Source organism: Leopardus geoffroyi, chromosome X (genome assembly GCF_018350155.1).
Source record: "Leopardus geoffroyi isolate Oge1 chromosome X, O.geoffroyi_Oge1_pat1.0, whole genome shotgun sequence".
NCBI lineage: Eukaryota > Metazoa > Chordata > Mammalia > Carnivora > Felidae > Leopardus > Leopardus geoffroyi.
In genome coordinates, this window is record NC_059343.1 from 113,133,694 (window position 1) to 113,153,013 (window position 19,320).

The 19,320-nt window shown below is 43.7% G+C and overlaps 1 protein-coding gene across 3 annotated transcripts in view; it reads left to right on the forward strand.

Annotated features, from left to right (window-relative positions):
* Window positions 1-19,320, forward strand: part of LOC123594977 (adhesion G-protein coupled receptor G4-like) — a 40,733-nt gene that overhangs the window by 16,919 nt on the left and 4,494 nt on the right. For all 3 annotated transcript variants that reach the window (XM_045472061.1, XM_045472063.1, XM_045472062.1), the window contains one exon: window positions 4,481-4,559. In XM_045472061.1, the coding sequence (XP_045328017.1) occupies window positions 4,481-4,559 (79 nt within the window). The remainder of the gene's footprint in view (window positions 1-4,480; window positions 4,560-19,320) is intronic.

Genomic DNA, 19,320 nt, shown 5'->3' on the forward strand with positions numbered 1-19,320 from the left:
AGCTCAGCCATCTCTCTCTGTGGGAGGACGAGTAAATCAGTAAAGCCATATGAGCTGTCTAGACCTTTGAGTTTCTGGGTATGGATGGCTCATCACATCTTGTGGCAGGCCTTTTCTGGTGTTTACCAACTCCTATCAGCAGTAACTAGTTCTTTACGTTTAACTCACACCTCCCACTGCAATTTCAGTCCGTTTCCTATTTCTCTCTGTACATTCAGAGAACAGATGCTCAACTTTCTCCTTCTAATCTTCCAGAGGATGGAAAATACCCACTGAAAGCCTCCCTCCTCAGGCGACAGTTTTTTTTCTCAACCAAAGGGCTCCAGCCTCTTCATTTCTCTGCACGTTTCATTTTCCGGTCAATCATTTCAGTCGCACTACATCAGATTTTTCAGTGAGCTCTACTCCCAACATGCAGCTCGAATTCACAACCCCAAGATCAAGAGTCGCATGCTCTACTCACTGAGCCAGCCAGGTGCCCTGCACCATGTTGGATTTAAAAAAATAAATAAATAAACATAGTATTTTTTTTTTTTGAAAAAGTAACACTTGCAAATGATGAAAATTTGAACAGAAGAAAAGCATATCCAGAGAAATGTAAGTTTCTCTCCCATCCAAGACCTCTCAGTCTCCTTTTCTAGAATCAACCCTTCTCACCAGGGTCTCCTTCCAGAGAATTTATTTAAGTCTATTAATCTATTTGGAGAGAGAGAGCGAGCAAGCAAGGGGTGGAGGAGCAGAGAGAGAATCCCATGCAGGCTCCATGCTGCCAGAGCAGAGCCCGACATAGGGCTCAATCCCCCCGAACCTCGAGATCACATCCTGAGCCACAATCCAGACTTGGACGCTCAACCGACTGAGCCACCCAGGCACCCCCAGAGAATTTTCTTACCATATCCAAGTACATAAGAATAAGTTTTCCTCTAAATTCTTTTTCAGTTTCAACAAATGTGCACGAAGCATCTACTAAGTGCCGGGCGCTGTGCCAACTCCTGGGGCAGGGCACGAGGAGAACAGAGATGTGATTCCCTGTCCCCCAGTAAGCACACGCTTGAGTAGGGGAGAAAGGCATAGTCACACATTCAGTGATTTATCACATATTGAATGAGCGCTCTCTATGTGCCAGGCAGCGTGTGAGCCACTGAGTAACACGGAGTTACTGTCCTTCCAGAGCTCATCGGGTTATGGGGGTAGGGGGGAGGCAGACCAATGAGCGGGCCTGACGTGAAAAAGAAATCAGTGCCAAGGAAGTGCTAAGATGACACTTGACAATTGCCCCACGCTCCCTTGTAAGCTGTGTGGACCATGTGGGGAGCAGGCCACAAAAGCTTAGCCTCGTGCACGGTGGGAAGAGAAGACAGTGGCATTCTAGGTAGGAGCAGGGGCACCGGGACCCCTGCCAGGCTCTGGGCTAAGCCCTTGGCACCGAATGTCCTATGTAATCTTCACAGGGATATGAGGTGAGTGGCATTAGCCACCTTTGACAAATGAGGACACTTTTTGGCTCCAGAGAAGTTAAGAGCCTGGCTCTCTGTCACACAACTGAGAATCAAACACTAATCTATCTTTCAGGAAAGCCTGGGCTCTCATCCGCCGTACCACGAACAGGTTCTGGGCCGGGGGGTGAGTGATGGATAATTCTGATACACTGCCTCCTTCCCCGTTCCCCTGCGGAGAGCCACTGGCCTGAAGATAGCAGGCTGACTCAGTCTGTTAGCAAACTGAATTTTTCCATTTGAGGTGTGAGAGGGAGAGGACCGTGCATTGGCCTGGGAGCCAGGAGCGCTCCGTCGTCGTAACTCCTGCTCTGCCTCTCATCATCCCTATGACTTTGAGCAAGTCATTGTGTCATTGTACCCTCTGAACTTAGGGCCCTGACCTTGGAAGTGCAGAGCCTGGCGGGGATCATCCCTGGAAGCCTGATGGGATTTGCTGGTATTTCCATCATTCCAAAGCGCTGTAATGACACCTTCTGGAGCACAAAACTACATCCCTCTCTTGAGAAGGCCACAAAACCAGTTCTGTACATCTCTTTTCAAAGCACTTTGAAGAATGGATCCGTGGTGAGGGTTAAAAAGCTGGCCCCGTCGTCCTGACGGGGTGAGATGTGAACATGTTAATCCTTGCCTGGCCTCTGATTTCTGCTCACCGGTCTGAACACCACCCCCCCACCCCCAAGTTCTCAATAAAGTGAAATGAGCCTTAGTTAAGTGAGCAAATACCGGTTTAATACACCCAACTTAATTAAAGTGATAATCAACTAGCAACTGAAGATAATCCTTGGTGAGCCCTGGGAGAGGGCCCTCACATTAATGGGTAATTGCAGGTATGTAATAACCTGAGAACTTTGCTCGGGCTGATTTCATGCTCGGGAAAGCAGCCCCGTGACATACTGCAAGCCACAGAAAGAGGATCTGCCCTGGTCAGTAAGCCCCATAAAGCTAAGAGCAGACAGGCTGAGTTGATCTAGAAAGAAAAAAAAAAAAAGGTGACTGAGGCATGGCCAGCAGATAATGAGCCTTCCTGCGTTTTGCTCTTTCCATTTCACATCAAACGTAGGGATTTGGAGACCAGATCTGGTCATTCGTGAAGCAAATTCTCCTTCTGGACCCCACAGTGACACGGGGTGGGAAGTTGGAGGAATCCAGCTCTCAGGTAAGCGTCTTTCTTCCTTTCTTCCACCCTCCCTTCCTTCTGCCCTACTTCCCTCCTTCCTTCCTTCTCTCCCTCCTTTCTTCCTGCCTTTCAATTTCTTTTAAATGATGAAAACAACACCTATTAAGCACAAAAGAACCACATTGCATGTAACTGTAAGAGGTCTAAAACACAGGTCCTTAATCTCTACCCTCTCTCTCTTTCTCTCTTTCTCTTCTTTTCCTCCTTCCCATCTGTCTTTCCATTTTGTAAAATTATACGAGGCATGCAGGCTCAGTATGAAATACTCAAACAGTACAGAATGGTATTAGGCATAGAGGAAACCTACTCAGTATCCATTCTTCCTTCCTATCTTGTCTTCTTCCTCTCTCCCTCCCTCCCTTCCTGTCTCCTTTCCTTCAATTTTAAAAATTACATAGGTAATGTATGATGATCGTAGAAAAGCCGAGCAGCTCAGAATTGCATTGTATATAAAGGAAAGTCCTCAGGGCCCATCCCGTATCCCCACCCGCCTTTTCATAACTGACAGACAGAGAGACTTACTTGACTCCTTTTAATGGCTGCATAGTATTCTGTACTGTGTCCCATGATTTATTTATTGGGTGCCAGGTAAGTTTCTGAAACATACATTGGAATTGTTATAAAAGTTTAGAGGAAATGCAAGAAAGATATAAATTGGATTGTTTGCTACTGAAAATTCCATTTTATAGATAGCAATCATATCCATTTCTATAGCACTTTATACTTTGAAAATTGCCTCTGAAATATCACCTTATTTGATCCTCTTGTATAGCAGCTCTGGGAAATAGGCAGATTATTATCTCCATTTTTACAGATAAGGAAACTGAGGCCCAGGGAAATGAAGGAACAGAAATACGGGCCCACAGCTAGTTATGGATTCTCAGTCTGGTCCTCCTTACAGCGCTGTGAATTTAAGCTGCATTTCATCTCACAAGTCGTAAGAGATTTAGACATTCCCCCACTTCTAAGTTTGTGGTGTAGAAAATCCATCCAAGTCATACAAATTCCCTTCTTATTCGCACTTAGAAGGGGAAGAAAGACAATATGTTGCATTATCCTATAGGAAAAGAAATGTTTAAATCTGTAAGTCATTCAGAAGTTCATTTCATTTAAAATCAGAAAAGGCCCATCAGCACCCTACTGCCAAACTTCTGTAATATGTTCTGTAAGGTTTGTAGTTTTAACACTGCTTTGGCTGGAGAAGGGGGCTTTCCGGGGTATTCCCCAAATAAGCAGCTTTAATGACACTTTTTTTTTTTTTTTAAGGAGAAAAGCTGGGTGAATGAAGGAGGTGATCAGGTCTCTCTAAACAGATCTGCTCTCAAAATAGAAATGATTTCAGGAGTTACCTTGGCCATTTCTTCCAAATGTTTCGGATCATTACAATTGCAAGTTGTTGGGTTGAAGATGTGCACATTAAGGTTGAGTGCGGCCCCATTTTGTAATTAACGCATTCCATGTGTGTCTTCCCCTCTGGGCTAACTTGTCTTCCCAGCACTGTTATTCCCAGCGTTGTAACACAGGCTCTGGCCCATGTAGGCACTCGGTACGATTTGTTGGAAGGATATGCAAATAAACCAATCAGTGAGGTTTCAGCCAGGCTGCGTAACTCAGGCAAGCGTCTATACTGCGGCTGGTAGACATGGCTTTAAGCAACAGGAAAAAGCCTTGCATTGGACGGGAGGGAGAAGTATGGTCACATACACTTGGAAATAAACCCCCCCTTTTTTTTTTTTTTTTTTTTTGGAAATAAACCTTTTGTTCTGAATCTCAGCTGGGCATATTTCTGACTTTTTGAACACAGGTTTACACAATGAAAGAACACATCACATGTCAGAAGTTTTACGGATTGATTCTCATGTTGAGCGGTACCTTTCTCTCAGGTAAGAAAATGTACTTTTGTGATTTCTTTCAATGTCTTATATACAGTAGGTGAAATGAACCATTTGCAAAGTCATGGGGCTGCCTCTCAACGGCTTCCTTTGGGTCAGTATGGCTGCAGGACAAGTTGAAACTTGAGTAAATGCATCCATTCACTCAGGATTGTGTAAGACTGATAGAAAACCGGCTTCAAGTACCCAGTAGTTTGGATGATTGTCTTTGACATTTCATTTTCTTTTTTTTCCTAAATAAAGTAGCCTCCACACCCAACATGGGGCTTGAACTCACAACTCTGAGGTCAACAGTTGTGTGTTCTACCAACTGAGCCAGGCAGGCGCTGTCTTTGACATTTCTTAATGCAGCTCTGAAATGCCATTTGATGGCTAATGCACACTTAAAAGAAGCTTTCAGGTTTCTTTTGGGCTGTTTTCTCTCATGCAAAATGTTGTATTTAAAGTTCCCCGCAGCAGGATAAGATCATCTTCCTTTCTTTTAAGATATGTATTTTAGGGGCGCCTGGGTGGCTCAGTCAGTTAAGCATCTGACTTTGGCTCAGGTCATGATCTCACGGTTTGTGGGTTTGAGTCACGCACCAGGCTCTGTGCTGACAGCTCAGAGCCTGGGGCCTGCTTCAGATTCTGTGCCTCCCTGTCTCTCTCTCTGCCCCTTCCCCACTTATACTCTCTCTGTCTCTCTAAAATAAGTAACATTAAAAAACTTTTTAAAAATACAATATGTATTTTAAATCCAACAGTTGTTTTTTTTTTTCAACGTTTATTTATTTTTGGGACAGAGAGAGACAGAGCATGAACGGGGGAGGGGCAGAGAGAGAGGGAGACACAGAATCGGAAACAGGCTCCAGGCTCCGAGCCATCAGCCCAGAGCCCGACGCGGGGCTCGAACTCACGGACCGTGAGATCGTGACCTGGCTGAAGTCGGACGCTCAACCGACTGCGCCACCCAGGCGCCCCAATCCAACAGTTTTTAAAATTGTTTTATACGGTCATTATTCTTTTCTTTTACTTTATTTTATTATGTATATATTGTGTATTTATTTATTTTATTTTATTATGATATCACCTTTATCTCCTTTACATGGCAACAATCAATCATAGAATATAGATGGGGAAACTGAGGTGTGCCAAAAGCTGGTCACTGATCCACGGTGACAAACAGGCATCTGTTCTGGGGTGGCCCAGACCTTGCCTAGGCTCTGTGGCAGGACTGGAGATAGATTCTGTCTTTGTTTTTATTCTGCAGTGAGTAGATGATTAAGACAATTGAACTGAAGTAGCTGGTAATTTGGAGACTTTCGGGGAAAACGTTGTCTTGGAAGGCTGCGACTTTGTCCATATCAAGTAAATTCAGCTGATAACATTGTTCACTTAGCACATCAGTCTTTAGCTAAAAGGTCATGCATGCCAGTGAGTGACAATTCTTGATGAAATAGACCTGGGGTTTAATTTGAATAGCCCTCAGATTGAGTGCTAATCTTCTGGAAAAACACCAAATCATCATCACCATCAACAACAAACACTGACTGGCCTGATGGGAAACCATGTTTCTCATAATAAAGCTTGAAATGGGACCTATGGGGCACAGTGGCGACTCTGTCACCTGGCCTTGACTACCTGCTAAGATGTTGATTTATCTTTCTCTGCCTGTTTCCTCAAAGGCCAGAAGCTGTTTTCTCCATTTCTCTATCCAAAACATACAGCATAGGACTTGACCCACAGGTTAGGCATTAGGTACCTATTTGCTGATTCACTAAGTTTGTTTTATTTAATAAATTAATGCAACTTGAAATCACACATTTTTGAACTCCTGTTTGGTGATGCTATATGTGACACAGACTCTACGTGGGTTTTTTTTTTTTTTTTTTGAGGGGTCACGGGGCACGAAATAGAGGGATCTAGGAACAGAGGGATCTGGAAGTCTTTACTGTAGTCATGAAAGAAAAAGTGGAAGAATGTGTTGTCCTGGAAAATGAGAATGAGTTTGTGAGGAATGTCACTGGTCAATGAACTTATGATGGATAGGCAGATTTTCAACCTGAAGAAGTCATTTTAAAGCATTCACAAGGTTTTCCAGACTAAGTCTCAAAACCATGGGTCAAGACAATGATTTTTTTTTGAGGTTATCAAATAATTAATTCTAATTGTTCTTCAACTGGCGAGAAGCTCATCGTTTTCTTCCTGGGGGGTGGGGGAGGATTCTGTCCTTGAAACAATGGCATAACTAAGGTTCGGTTCCCTTCAGGCTCCGGATGAGTCACCAGCTTCCCAACTGTGAGGGTCATTGTAGGATAGAGGGCTAAGGGCAACACTGGGCACAAGACTCAGATGCTCTAAATGGATGGAGCCAGAGTGTGGAAAAAAGCCATGTTCCTAGAAGAACACCAAGGGTCAAAAAGAAGAAACCAAGTCTGTCCTAAGGTCTAAGGGTTGAGAGCCGAGCCAGCAAGAATGGATGAAGACAGGTCAGGGACTGAATAGTTGCAGAATGGAGTAGGAGATGAGGAATAAACCTGAAATAGACTCCTCGCTGGTCTTCCTGCTTCTACTCGTGCTCTGCTATAGCCCATTCTCCACACCACGGCCAGAGCAATCCTTTAACGTGTCAAGTCAGAGCTTGTCACTTTTTTTTTTTTTTTTTTTTTTACTCAAAACCTGCTAATACATTTCCATGACAATTGGAATACAATCGCAATTCTTTTTTAAAGATAAACTGCAGATCCTTTTATGTAAGTTTATTTATTCATTTTGCGACAGGAAGAGAGAGAAGCAGGGGAGGGGCAGGGGGAGAGGGAGACAGAGAGAATCCCAAGGAGGCTCCGCTCTGTTAAGCGAGGAGCCCGATGTGGGGCTCGAACTCACGAGCCATGAGATCATGACCTGAGCTGAGATCAAGAGCTGGATGCTCAACTAACGGAGCCACCCAGGTACCCCAGTCCAAATTCTTTAATAAGACCTAAAAAGCACTGCGTGATCTGGTCTCCCACTGCTTCTTGGGCCTCTTTTCCTACCATGCTGCCTCTCTCACTCCACCCCAGACGTGCTGGCTTCCTTCCTATTCCTTGAACATGTCAAGCACAGTCTTACTTCAGGGCCTTTGTATATGCTATTACCCATGTCTGGGTCACTCTTACTCCACATTTTTGTAGCCCTGGCTGTTTTTAGTCTCCTAGAACTGGGTGGAAACGACTCTTCTCTCAGAGGGGTCTTCCCAAACTATCCTGTCTAATGTAGATATTCCCATTCGCCTTATCCCCATTAGCTAACTCATCAGCTTATTCATGTCCTTCAGAGCACTTTTCACAATTTGTAATTCTTTTTTTTTTTTTAAGATTTTATTTTTAAGTAATCTCTACACCCAACATGAGGCTCAAACTCACAACCCCGAGATCAAGAGCACAAGCTCTACCGACTGAGCCAGCCAGGCACCCCACAAGTTGTAATTTTTTTTTTTTCTTTTTTAAATGTAATTTGTTGTCAAACTAGCTAACATACAGAGTATACGGTGTGCTCTTGGCTTCGGGAGTGGATTCCCATGATTCACCGCTAATTTGTGATTCTTATATTTACTTGTTTATCGACTACCTCTCTCTCTGGAATGTAAGCCGATTAGGGCCAAGGACCTGAGGTGAATATGAGTTCACTCTAGCACTGATACATAGTTGAGTAGATGAATTCTCCAGGGTTCTTCTGGCTTTCTGAGTAAAGGCATCCATTTTGTTGGGTAAGACATGGGCCTTGGACCCAAAATTTGAAGGAACAATCACGTTACCTATGTGGGGGTGATTCTTCTGCTTCCTATTTTGGGAAGAATTCTTGACAGGCCCCATATGTGGTCAGCGTCCTGTGGCCTGGAAGAGCAGGTGTGTTGGAAAACTCTGTGGTTAGTGACTGGTGACAGAAATGAGGCTCAAAGGTGGATGCTTTTACATCTGACAGATCTGGCTTATCCACAGGTTAGCCGGTTACTCACAAGACCAGCGGGAAGTGTAGGCAGTGGGTATCAGGCAGTAACTCCCATGCTCTGTGGCTGTTCACGTGATGACCATGGTGTTGTGGGTAACGGAGCTCCCCAGTATCAAGCACCTATCCATAGATCAACTCAGACAGCCACGGATCTGCTAGAACTCAGACCTGGTCTACAAGAGTTTTCCATGCTCCTGAACATTCATTTGCGAGAGCTTGTGATACTCAGAGCCAGAAGGTCCTGTGTGCAGGTATAGGTTTCGCATACTACGGAAATGAGGGTCTGCCCACTCCGCTTTTAGGAGCGAGTGCTGACATTTCCCAGTTGAGGCAGGCATGGTGTACCCTTGCGGAATGCCCGTCCTCGGGGTGGCCAGATTTTCCAGGGTATAAAAGCAGCCGATGCCTCTGGTGGGTCCCTTCCCTAAAATTTGCTCTGCCTTGTCTCCCCCTTCTGGTAGGAGGTATTTCCAGGTGGTTAGCTGGGCCTTGAGCCTTATGCAGTGTTATGAATTGAATTGTGTCCCCCCCCAAATTCATATGTTGAGGTCCTCTCCCTCAGCACCTCAGAATGTAATCACATTTGGGAGTAGGGTCAATGCAAACGTAATTAGTTAAGTAAAGTTGGGGTCATACTGGAGTAGGGTGGGCCCCTAATCTGAGATGACTGGTGTCCTTATAAAAGGAGAAAATTTGCACACAGACACGCATACAGGGAGAGGGCCATGTGGAGACAAAGGTGGAGGTTGGGGAGATCAAAAGAAGTCACAAAACACCAAATGTTGCCAGCAAACCAGAACCTAGCAGAGAGACAAGGCACAGGTTTTGCCCCTCAGAGCCCTTAGAAGGAAAGGACGCTGCCGACACTTTGATCTCAGCTGGTAGCCTCCGGAGCTGTGGGACAATAAATGTCTGTGGTTCGACCCACTGGTCTGTGGTAGTTTGTTACAGCACCCAAACGACTGCTCAGTAAGGCTCTCTGGATTGGAAATCTTGAGTAAAATAGAGGAGAGCGGGTCACCTCATCGGGGGAGAAACAGAGACCAGGCCATGCCTATGGTGCCAGACTGTGATGAGCTTCATTCGTCCACTCCCCCTAAGATGGTTCAAGGCAGTGTATCTAGAATCTCAGGCCCCTAAGTTTTGAAACACTTTAACATTTCAAGGAGAAACTTGGCCTAGAGAGGACAGGGAAACAAACACAGGATATATCTGATGATTGCTTAATGCTGTCTGCAGAAAATTAAGGGGTGGTGCAGAAAAAGAATCATTTGGATTGCTTGTCTCTTAGAATTCTAAGCCTTTTACTCCGTGACTTTTAAAATGAATGTATTTGTGACTTTTGGGGTCCGATAGGAAGAGGAAACTTTACAGTTCAGAACTTCTCATTCTATGTCAGATACTTCGCTCACATCTCTGATGCCTTTGCACAAGGAACGGCCCTCTATCTGCCATCCATTAGACTCCAACTCAGTGCCCTAATAGTGGGCAAACCATTTCTCAGAAAATAGCTATAAAGGACCTACTATGTACCAGCCATGATGCTGGGCACTGGAAACTGGCAGTAGACGGCCAAGACTCTGGAAAAATCAGCCAATACAAGAGTTGGAGCATTCTGGGAAAAAGTGGCGTTATTTCATGCTCAGTGAATTCAGTTCTGCTTCAAAATTGTGTAAACATGGCATCACCAGGCAGAGCAGCTTTGGAACTTAGCGAAAAGCAAAATAAAATTACGTACTGAGTAATCATTATAGCAAGAGTTTTATTCCCCCCCCCCCCCCCCAGGATCTGCCAGAGACAGACCTGGGACACAATCGTTTGCTCTATCAATCTGGTAGAGAGTTAAAAAAAATGGTAGCTGGCAGACATAGGCACCACAAGAAAAGAAAAATACCGACCAATATCCCTTATGGGTATAGATGCAAAATTCTTTCTTTTAAAGATTTAAAAAATTGTTAAGTCATCTCTACATCCAACATGAGGCTTGAACCCACAAACCCCGAGACCAAAGTCACATGCTCATCTGACTGAGCCAGCCAGGTGCCCCTGAAAATTTCTTTTTTTTTTTCTTTTAAGTAAGCTTTACATCTAATATGGGTCTTTAACTCACGACTCTGAGGTTAAGAGTCTCATGCTCTACCCATTGAGCCAGCCAGGTTCCCCTAGACACAAAAATTCTTTTTTTTTTTTTTTTCAACGTTTATTTATTTTTGGGACAGAGAGAGACAGAGCATGAACGGGGGAGGGGCAGAGAGAGAGGGAGACACAGAATCGGAAACAGGCTCCAGGCTCTGAGCCATCAGCCCAGAGCCCGACGCGGGGCTCGAACTCACGGACCGCGAGATCGTGACCTGGCTGAAGTCGGACGCTTAACTGACTGCGCCACCCAGGCGCCCCCAAAAATTCTTAACAAAATACTAGCAGACTGAATCCAGCAATATATTGAGAGGATTATATACCTTGACCAAGTGAAATTTATCCCACGAATGAATGCAAAGGTGGTTCAACATGTAAAAATTGATCAATTAACGTAATACAACACATTTCTAGCCTGAAGGGGGGAAAACCACAGGATCGTCTCAATTGATGCAGGAAAAAAGTTTGACAAAAATCCAACACCTTTTCATGACTAAAACACTTGCCACACTAGAAATGGAAGGGAACTTCCTCCACCTTATAAGACCATCTAGCTAAGGCCCACAGTAAACATTATACTTAATGATGAAAAGCAGAAAACTTTCCCCTCAGATCAGGAACAAGACCAGAATACCCACTTTTACCACTTGTATTCAACATTACCGGAAGTTCTAGCCAGAGAACTTGGGCAAGAAAAAGATGTAAAAGGCATCCAAACTGGAAAGAAAAAGTAAAACCATCTCTATTTGCAGATGATTACATGTTCTTACATATAGAACGCCCTACAGAATCTGCAAAAAAAAAAAAAAAAAAAAAAAGACATTTAAGTTAATAAACACATTCAGCCAAGTTGCAAGACACAAGATCCACACAAAAATTTAGTGGTATTTCTATGTACTAGTAAGGCACAATCTGAAACAAAGTTACAAAAATAATTTCATTTACAATAGCATATAAAAGAGTAACATACCTATGGGGCGGCTGGGTGGCTCAGTCGGTTAAGTGTCCGACTTCAGCTCAGGTCATAATCTTGTGGCTTGTGGGTTCGGGCCCCGCGGCCGGCTCTGTGCTGACAGCTCAGAGCCTGGAGCCTGCTTTAGATTCTGTGTCTCCCTCTCTCTCTCTCCGCCCCTCCTCCACTCACGCTCTGTCTTTCTCTCTCTCTCTCTCTAAAAAATAAATAAACATTTTTAAAAATTAAAAAAAAGAATAAAATACCTAGGAATAAATTTAATCAAGTAGTTGAAAGACTTCTACATTCCAACTGCAAACATTGCTGAAAGAAATTAAAGGAGACCTAAATAAATGGAAAAGATCCCACGTTCACGGATTTAATATTAAGGTAACATGATTTTGGGGTGCCTGGCTGGCTCAGTCAGTAGAGCTATTTGACTCTTGATCTTGGGTTTATTGGGCATACAGCTTACTTTAAAAAAAGATAACAGGATTTAATATTAAAATGTCAATATTCCCCGGAGAGATCTACAAATTAATTGCAAATCTTATCAAAATCCAAGGGCTTTTTTTTTTTTTTTTTTTTACAGATAAGGAAAAGATGATTGTGCAATTCATATGGAATTGCAAGGGACCCTGAATAGCCAAAACGATCTTGAAAAAGAACAAAGTGGGGCGCCTGGGTGGCGCAGTCGGTTAAGCGTCCGACTTCAGCCAGGTCACGATCTCGCGGTCCGTGAGTTCGAGCCCCGCGTCGGGCTCTGGGCTGATGGCTCGGAGCCTGGAGCCTGTTTCCGATTCTGTGTCTCCCTCTCTCTCTGCCCCTCCCCCGTTCATGCTCTGTCTCTCTCTGTCCCAAAAATAAATAAACGTTGAAAAAAAAAAAAAAAAAAAAAAAAGAAAAAGAACAAAGTTGGAGAATTCACACATCCCAGTTTCAAAACTTACTACAAGGTTATGGTGATCAAAACAGTATGTTATTGGCATCAGAACAGATATAGGTTAATGGCACAGAATGGAAAGTCCAGAAAGAAACCCATGCATATATGTATGGTCAGTTAATTTTTCACAAGGGGGCCAAGAGCATTCAATGGGGAAAAGTAGTCTCTTCAACAAATGGTGCTAGCCCAACTGGACATGTAAACTTATACATATACATATAAACACATAAAAAGAATGAAGTTGGACTCCCTCTTCACACCATGTACAAAAATTAAGTCAAAGTAGATGAAAGACCAAACGTAAGAACAACTATAAAAAACGGAAGAAATCTTCATGACCTTGGTTTTGGCAATAGAGTCTTAGAACCGACACCAAAAGAATGAGCAGTGGGGCGCCTGGGTGGCTCAGTCAGTTAAGCATCTGACGCTTGATTTTAGCTCAGGTCGTGATCTCATGGTTCGTACATTCGAGCCCTGTGTCAGGCTCCTTGCCGACGGTGCGGAGCCTGCTTGGGATTCTTTCTCTCTCTCTCTCTCTCTGCCCCTCCCCTGCTCTCTCTCTCTCTCAAAATAAATAAACAACAACAACAAAAGAATAAGCAGGAAAAGAAAAAATGGATAAATTGGATTTCATCTGAATTAAAAATTTATGCATCAAAGGACACTATCAAGAAACTGAGAAAACAAACTAGAGAATGGGAGAAAATGTTTTCCAGTCACACATCTCATAAGGTCCTAGGATCTAGAATATATATCGGAGCGCCTGGGTGACTCAGTCCATTGAGCGTCCAACTTTGGCTCCGGTCATCTTGCGGTTTGTGAGTTTGAGCCCCCGCATCGGGCTCACTGCTGTCAGCTTTGGATCCTCTGTCCCCGTCTCTCTACCTGTTCCCCAGTTGTGCTCTGTCTCTTTCAAAAATAAATAATAAAACATTTTTTAAAAAATAGAACAGGGGCGCCTGGGTGGCTCAGTCGGTTGGGTGACAAACTTCGGCTCAGGTCATGATCTGACAGTTTGTGAGTTCGAGCCCCACGTTGGGCTCTGTGCTGACAGCTCAGAGCCTGGAGCCTGCTTCGGATTCTACCTCTCTCTACCCCTCCCCTGCTCATTCTCTGTGTCTCTCTGTTTCTCAATAATAAATAATCATTGAAAAATTAAAAAAAAAATAGAACATATAAAGAGTGCTTACAATTCAACAACAAAAAAGACAAATGACACAACTTAAAAATGGGCAAAGGGCTTGAACAGACATTTCTCCAAAGAAGATATGCACATGGCCAACAAGCACATGAAAAGATGCTCAATGTCATTAGTCATTAGGGAAATGTAAACCAAAACCATGGGGAGACACCACTCCACGCCCTCTGTGATGGTTATAATACTAATTTAAAGAAATGGAAAATAGCAAATGTTGGTGATGAAGTAGAGAAATTAGAACCCTTATAAACTGCTGGAGGGAATATGAAGTGGCTGCTGTGGAAACCAGTGGCTGTTACTCAGTAAGTTAAACATAGAATTACTACATGACCCATCCTAGATATGTACCCAAAAGCAACGAAGGCATGTTCACACAAAACAAATGACATGAGTGTCCACAGAGGCACTGTTCATAATAGTTAAAAGGTAGAAACAACGCAAAAGTCCATTAACAGATGAGTCAGTAAACAAAATGTAGTATATCCCTACAGTGGAATGTCATTCCACCATCAAGAATAATGATGTATTGGGGCGCCTGGCTGGTTCGGTTGGAAATGCGTGTGACTCTTGATCTCGGAGTTGTGAGTTCGAGCCCCACGTTGTGTGTAGAGATTACTTAAAAAAAAATAAGGTCTTAAAAAAAAAATAATGATGTACTGATGCGTGCTAAAACATGGATGGATTTGGAAACATTATGCGGAGTGCAAGAAACTAGAAACTAGAAAGGTCACTTGGATGTTTCTATTTATATGAAATGTCCAGAATAGTCAAATCCATACAGACAGAAAGTAGATTAGTGGTTGCCAGCAGGACGGAGGAGGGAAGGGTCATTGACTGCTTGACGGATATGGGGTTTCCTTTTGGGAGGCTGAGGATGTTCTAGAACTAGATAATGGTGATGGTCATATCCCATCACGAATGTACTGACTGCCACTGAACTGTACACTTTAAAACGATTCATATGGTGAATTTTGTAGTATGTGAATTTTCTCAATGTAAATAAAATGGTGCCTGGCACTCCCAGGGCTGTAACAGAGCCATTTAAACGAGGCTCATAAGTTTTTCCTAACATGGGAGATACTTATGTCATCATGTTACGTGAGAAAAGCAGGGTACCAAATTTTCCATACAGTATGATCTCAGCCACGTAGAAATAAACAAAACTCGTGCACGGAAGAAAAGGAACGCCAAAGGAAATTTGCCAACATGTTGTCTCCGGGTGGTAGGGCTCTGGCTGACTTTGTTCTCATCTTTTTACTTTTCTAATGCTTTCCATTTTTTCTTTTAAAAAGCATGCACAGTATCACTTCTATAATGGAAGAAGCAGGGTTTTTCTTTTAAGTGAGGAAAACAATAAATGTAATTGAAAATAAAAGGAAACAGGATAGGGGCGAGGAGACACAGAGGAGCCAAATCAAGAGGGAACACGCTTCGGGGGAGCAATCATGCAATTTGGGCTTGAAAATTGCCAGGGAACAGATGGCAGCGTCCAAGCAGACATCTGCAATGGATAGTTAAATCATATGCAAAGGCACAAGTGGCCTTTGAAGCAGGCCCTGGAGAGGCCCAGCTGAGAACGCTGCTCGCCAGTCCAAACAGAAGGGCAAAGCCCTTGTCCCGCCTCGGCACAGCCTGGTCCCCTCTGAGCCCCAGCTGGGGGCCCGGGGGGCTGCAGCAGGGCTCCGTGCAGACGCTCTTGCCTGTGTGAGGGTACAAAAGAGGTTTGGGAGAAGAAAGAGACTTCTAGTAATGACAGTGGTGAACATGGCAGCTGACATTTACACGGGGCTTCACAGTTTATAAACATTTCATACATAAAACCTAAATGGCACTTACCACTGCGCCATCTCTCATAATGGCCCTGTGAGGACGGTAATTATTATTCCTATCTTACCATGGAGGAATGAGACACAAAGAAGTGACGTAGGTGTATTTAACATTCATACGGTGCTCACTAAATGCCACTGTCCTAAAAGCTTTCTCGTGCGTTAATCGTCCACGTTCATGCAGCGAGTAAGGGGCAGACCTAGGACTCAGAGCTGGTTCTTTGGACTCCATTACACCAACTTCTGCTCATATCCAGGTAGACCTTACCTCTGCCCCCAGAAACACAGAGTCTCAAGTATGGCTACAAGTGGTTCTATCGATCGATCCATCCATCCATCCATCCATCTTTATTTTTCTGATTATAAATTTAACACTTGATTGTATAAAAAGTGCGAATATCGGGGCACTTCGGTGGCTTAGTCCATTAAGTGTCTGAGTTTGGCTCAGGTCGTAATCTCATCATTTGTGAGTTTGAGCCCCGCATCGGACTCTCTGCTGACAGCACAGAGCCCGCTTCGGTTCCTCTGTTCCCCTCTCTCTCTGCCCCTCTCTCTCTCACACACTCTCTCTCAAAAATAAATAAATAAATAAATAAATAAATAAATAAATAAATAAATAAATAAACATTAAGGGGCCCCTGGGTGGCTCAGTTGTTTCAGCGTCATGATCTCATGGCTCGTGAGTTCAAGCCCCATGTCAGGCTCTATGCCGACAGCTCAGAGCCTGGAGCCTGCTTCGGATTCTGTGTCTCCCTCTCTCTCTCTGCCCCTCCCCCATGCACGCTCTGTCTCTTTCTCTCTATCAAAAAATAAATAAAATTTTGAAAAATTCTATAAAAAGTAAACATTAAAAACAAAAAAATAAAAAGTGCAAATATTACTGAAATAAGTGACATAAAAAGTAAAAGTCCCCCTAAATCTCACACCTAAAGATACTCATTCTTAACTGCTTGGTGTGTGTTTTTCTGGCTTTTCTTCTATGCTAAGGCACATATTTTTCTCTTATTTTAAGCAGTAGGATAATATTCTGTCTATACTTATGTAACTCACATTTCATATAATATGGAGCCTTGGAAATCTCTCCATGATTGTATTGATCTACCTTGTTTGCTTTAATTGTCCATTATACAGAGGTAACAGTTGCTTAACTAGTCACTTATGGACTGACATACAAATATTCTTACTTTTTCTCAATTACAAACAATACCGCAATAAATATCCTGGTACTTGCATTGTTGTATACATGTACATTTGTCTAGAATAAATTGATAGAAATGGAATTGATGGGTCAAAAGTATATACACAGCTATACACAATGAAAGTGCTCATAGATATTGGCAAATTGCCCATCAGGAAAAAAGACTGTATTGGGGAGCCTGGCTGGCTCAGTCAGCAGAGCTATGTAACTCTTGATCTCCAGATCATGAGTTCCAGCCCCAAGTTGAGAGTAGAGTTTACAAAAAAAAAAAAAAAAAAAAAAAAGACTGAATTATTGTGCCGGTTGAACATCTTTGTGAATATGCTAAAAAACATTGATCCTCCTCCAGGAGCCTTCTTTTTCTTTGTAAAGATTTTTAAAAAAATGTTTGTTTATTTTTGAGAGAGAGAGCAAGTATGAGCAAGGGAGGGGCAGAGAGAGAGGGAGGCAGAGGAGCTGAAGCAGGTTCTGTGCCGACAGCAGAGAGCCTGATGTGGGGCTCGAACTCGTGAACCATGAGATCATGACCTCAGCCAAAGTCAGACACTTAGCTGAGCCACCCAGGTGCCCCTAAAGATTTTATTTTTTTTTAATTTTTTAATGTTTATTAATTTTTTGAGAGACAGAGAAAGACAGAGCGAGAGTGGGGCGGGGGGGGGGGCGGGGGGCAGAGAGAGAGGGAGACCCAGGATCCGAAGCAGGCTCCAGGCTCTGAGCTGGCAGCACAGAGCCCGATGCGGGGCTCGAGCTCACAAACCGTGAGATCATAACCTGAGCCGAAGCTGGACGCTTAACTGACTGAGCCACCCAGGCGCCCCAAGATTTAATTTTTTAAAAGTAATCTCTGTACCCAATGTGTTGCTCGAACTTATAAATAACCCTAAGATCAAGAGCCACATGCTTGGGACGCCTGGCGGGCTCAGTCAGTGGAACATGCGACTCTTGATCTCAGGGTTGTGAGTTGGAGCCCCACGTTGGATGTAGAGATTACTAAAAAATAACTAAACTTAAAGAAATAGATCGTACTAATTGGTGCTCCCACGACAGTGTATTAAAATGACTTGTTTCCTCACAAGCTTGTCAATGCTGGCTATTCTCAGTGTAAAGTGCTATCATTTCAAAAGGTAAAAATGGTTATCTCCTTGTTGTAACTTGTGTTTCAAAAATAGCGAGGGGCCATCTTCTTATATTTCTGATGTAGTTATGTTGCATGTTTGTGTCCTTTGGCAACTGGCTTTATATGAGTATACTGCAGAGAGGAGGGGCCCTGTAGATAATATGGGATTATGATACATTCTCCTTTAAAGGACAAATGAGCCTTGGAGATTTATGCTCATCATAAAACCTGTTCTTAAACGTTGTATTTGACGTCATTTGGGGGGGTTGAACAGAAAAGCAGTTAACCAACCATAATCGAGATTTGGGTTTCATAGTGATTATCGCCTTGTGGGATGACCTCTAGATTTATTAGCCACATGAAAGATGATAAGATAATATAATCACATAAGCCAGGGATAGAAATAAACATTTGCTCATCCACCATGGACAGTTCAGAAATAGCTCACTGGCAGGTGGATGGTATGGGTTCCGGCACATGGCGGGAGGCGGGGGTGGGGGTGGGGGGGTGGGGTGTGTGTGCACGTGTGTGCGCATGCGTGCGTGTGGGCAGGCACGTACTTGTTTGCCTTTGAAAGACATCAGTGGAGGAATGGAGGGCGAGAGAATATTGTAGGGCTGGAGAATACCTAGAAGCTTTCATCTGGGGACATCTTCCAGAAGCAGGGAAGCGGTCACTTCCTGCCAGCCTTTGTAGTGTGCTGTTCTGGCAGGACACTGTCAGTTGTAGAGTGGCGGTCCCAGTGTCACATTCCCTAATGCAGAGAGAGGTTGGAATTCTGTTCTGTCATAAAGCTCTTTTTGGTGTGTCAGGTACCGTGCTGGGGCTGGAATTAGGTTGATATTTGCCAATTCTCAGATATTTGCCTCGCGGCCTGGGGTGTGAGGTTTGTAACGCTGATACTGTCACCATTCACCAATGGCTTCCTGTGAAGCAAAGGGCATGCTCAAGTTTAAATTTTCATAGATATTGCCAGATCGACCACGAAATGACTGTACCGATGGCCATGTTCTTCAGCAATGTTTGAGAGGGCTTGGCATGCATCATCTCACTTAATCTTCAAGCTTGTAAGGTCACTAGATAGGGGTATTATCTGGTGTAGATTATAATGTGAGTGGTGGGCCCGAGTTGTGCCTGCATACTGGGGCCCTGACTCCCCATTTTATTGAGGCAAACGTTGAGGCATGGGGAGGTTAAGGTACATGTCCAAAGTTACACAGCTGATGAATGTCAGAGCTGAGATTCCAACCCAGGCTCGTTGACTCCAGAGCCAGTGGTAACTGGGTCCATGGCCCCCTGGAACCTCTTAAAGATGCGCAGCTCCCTTGGTGAGGAGCTGGAAGGGGGGAATTGGGGTACATTCAAGGCAGTGCCATTTATCTTATTTCTGAGTGCAGACAGAAGCCTTGAAGC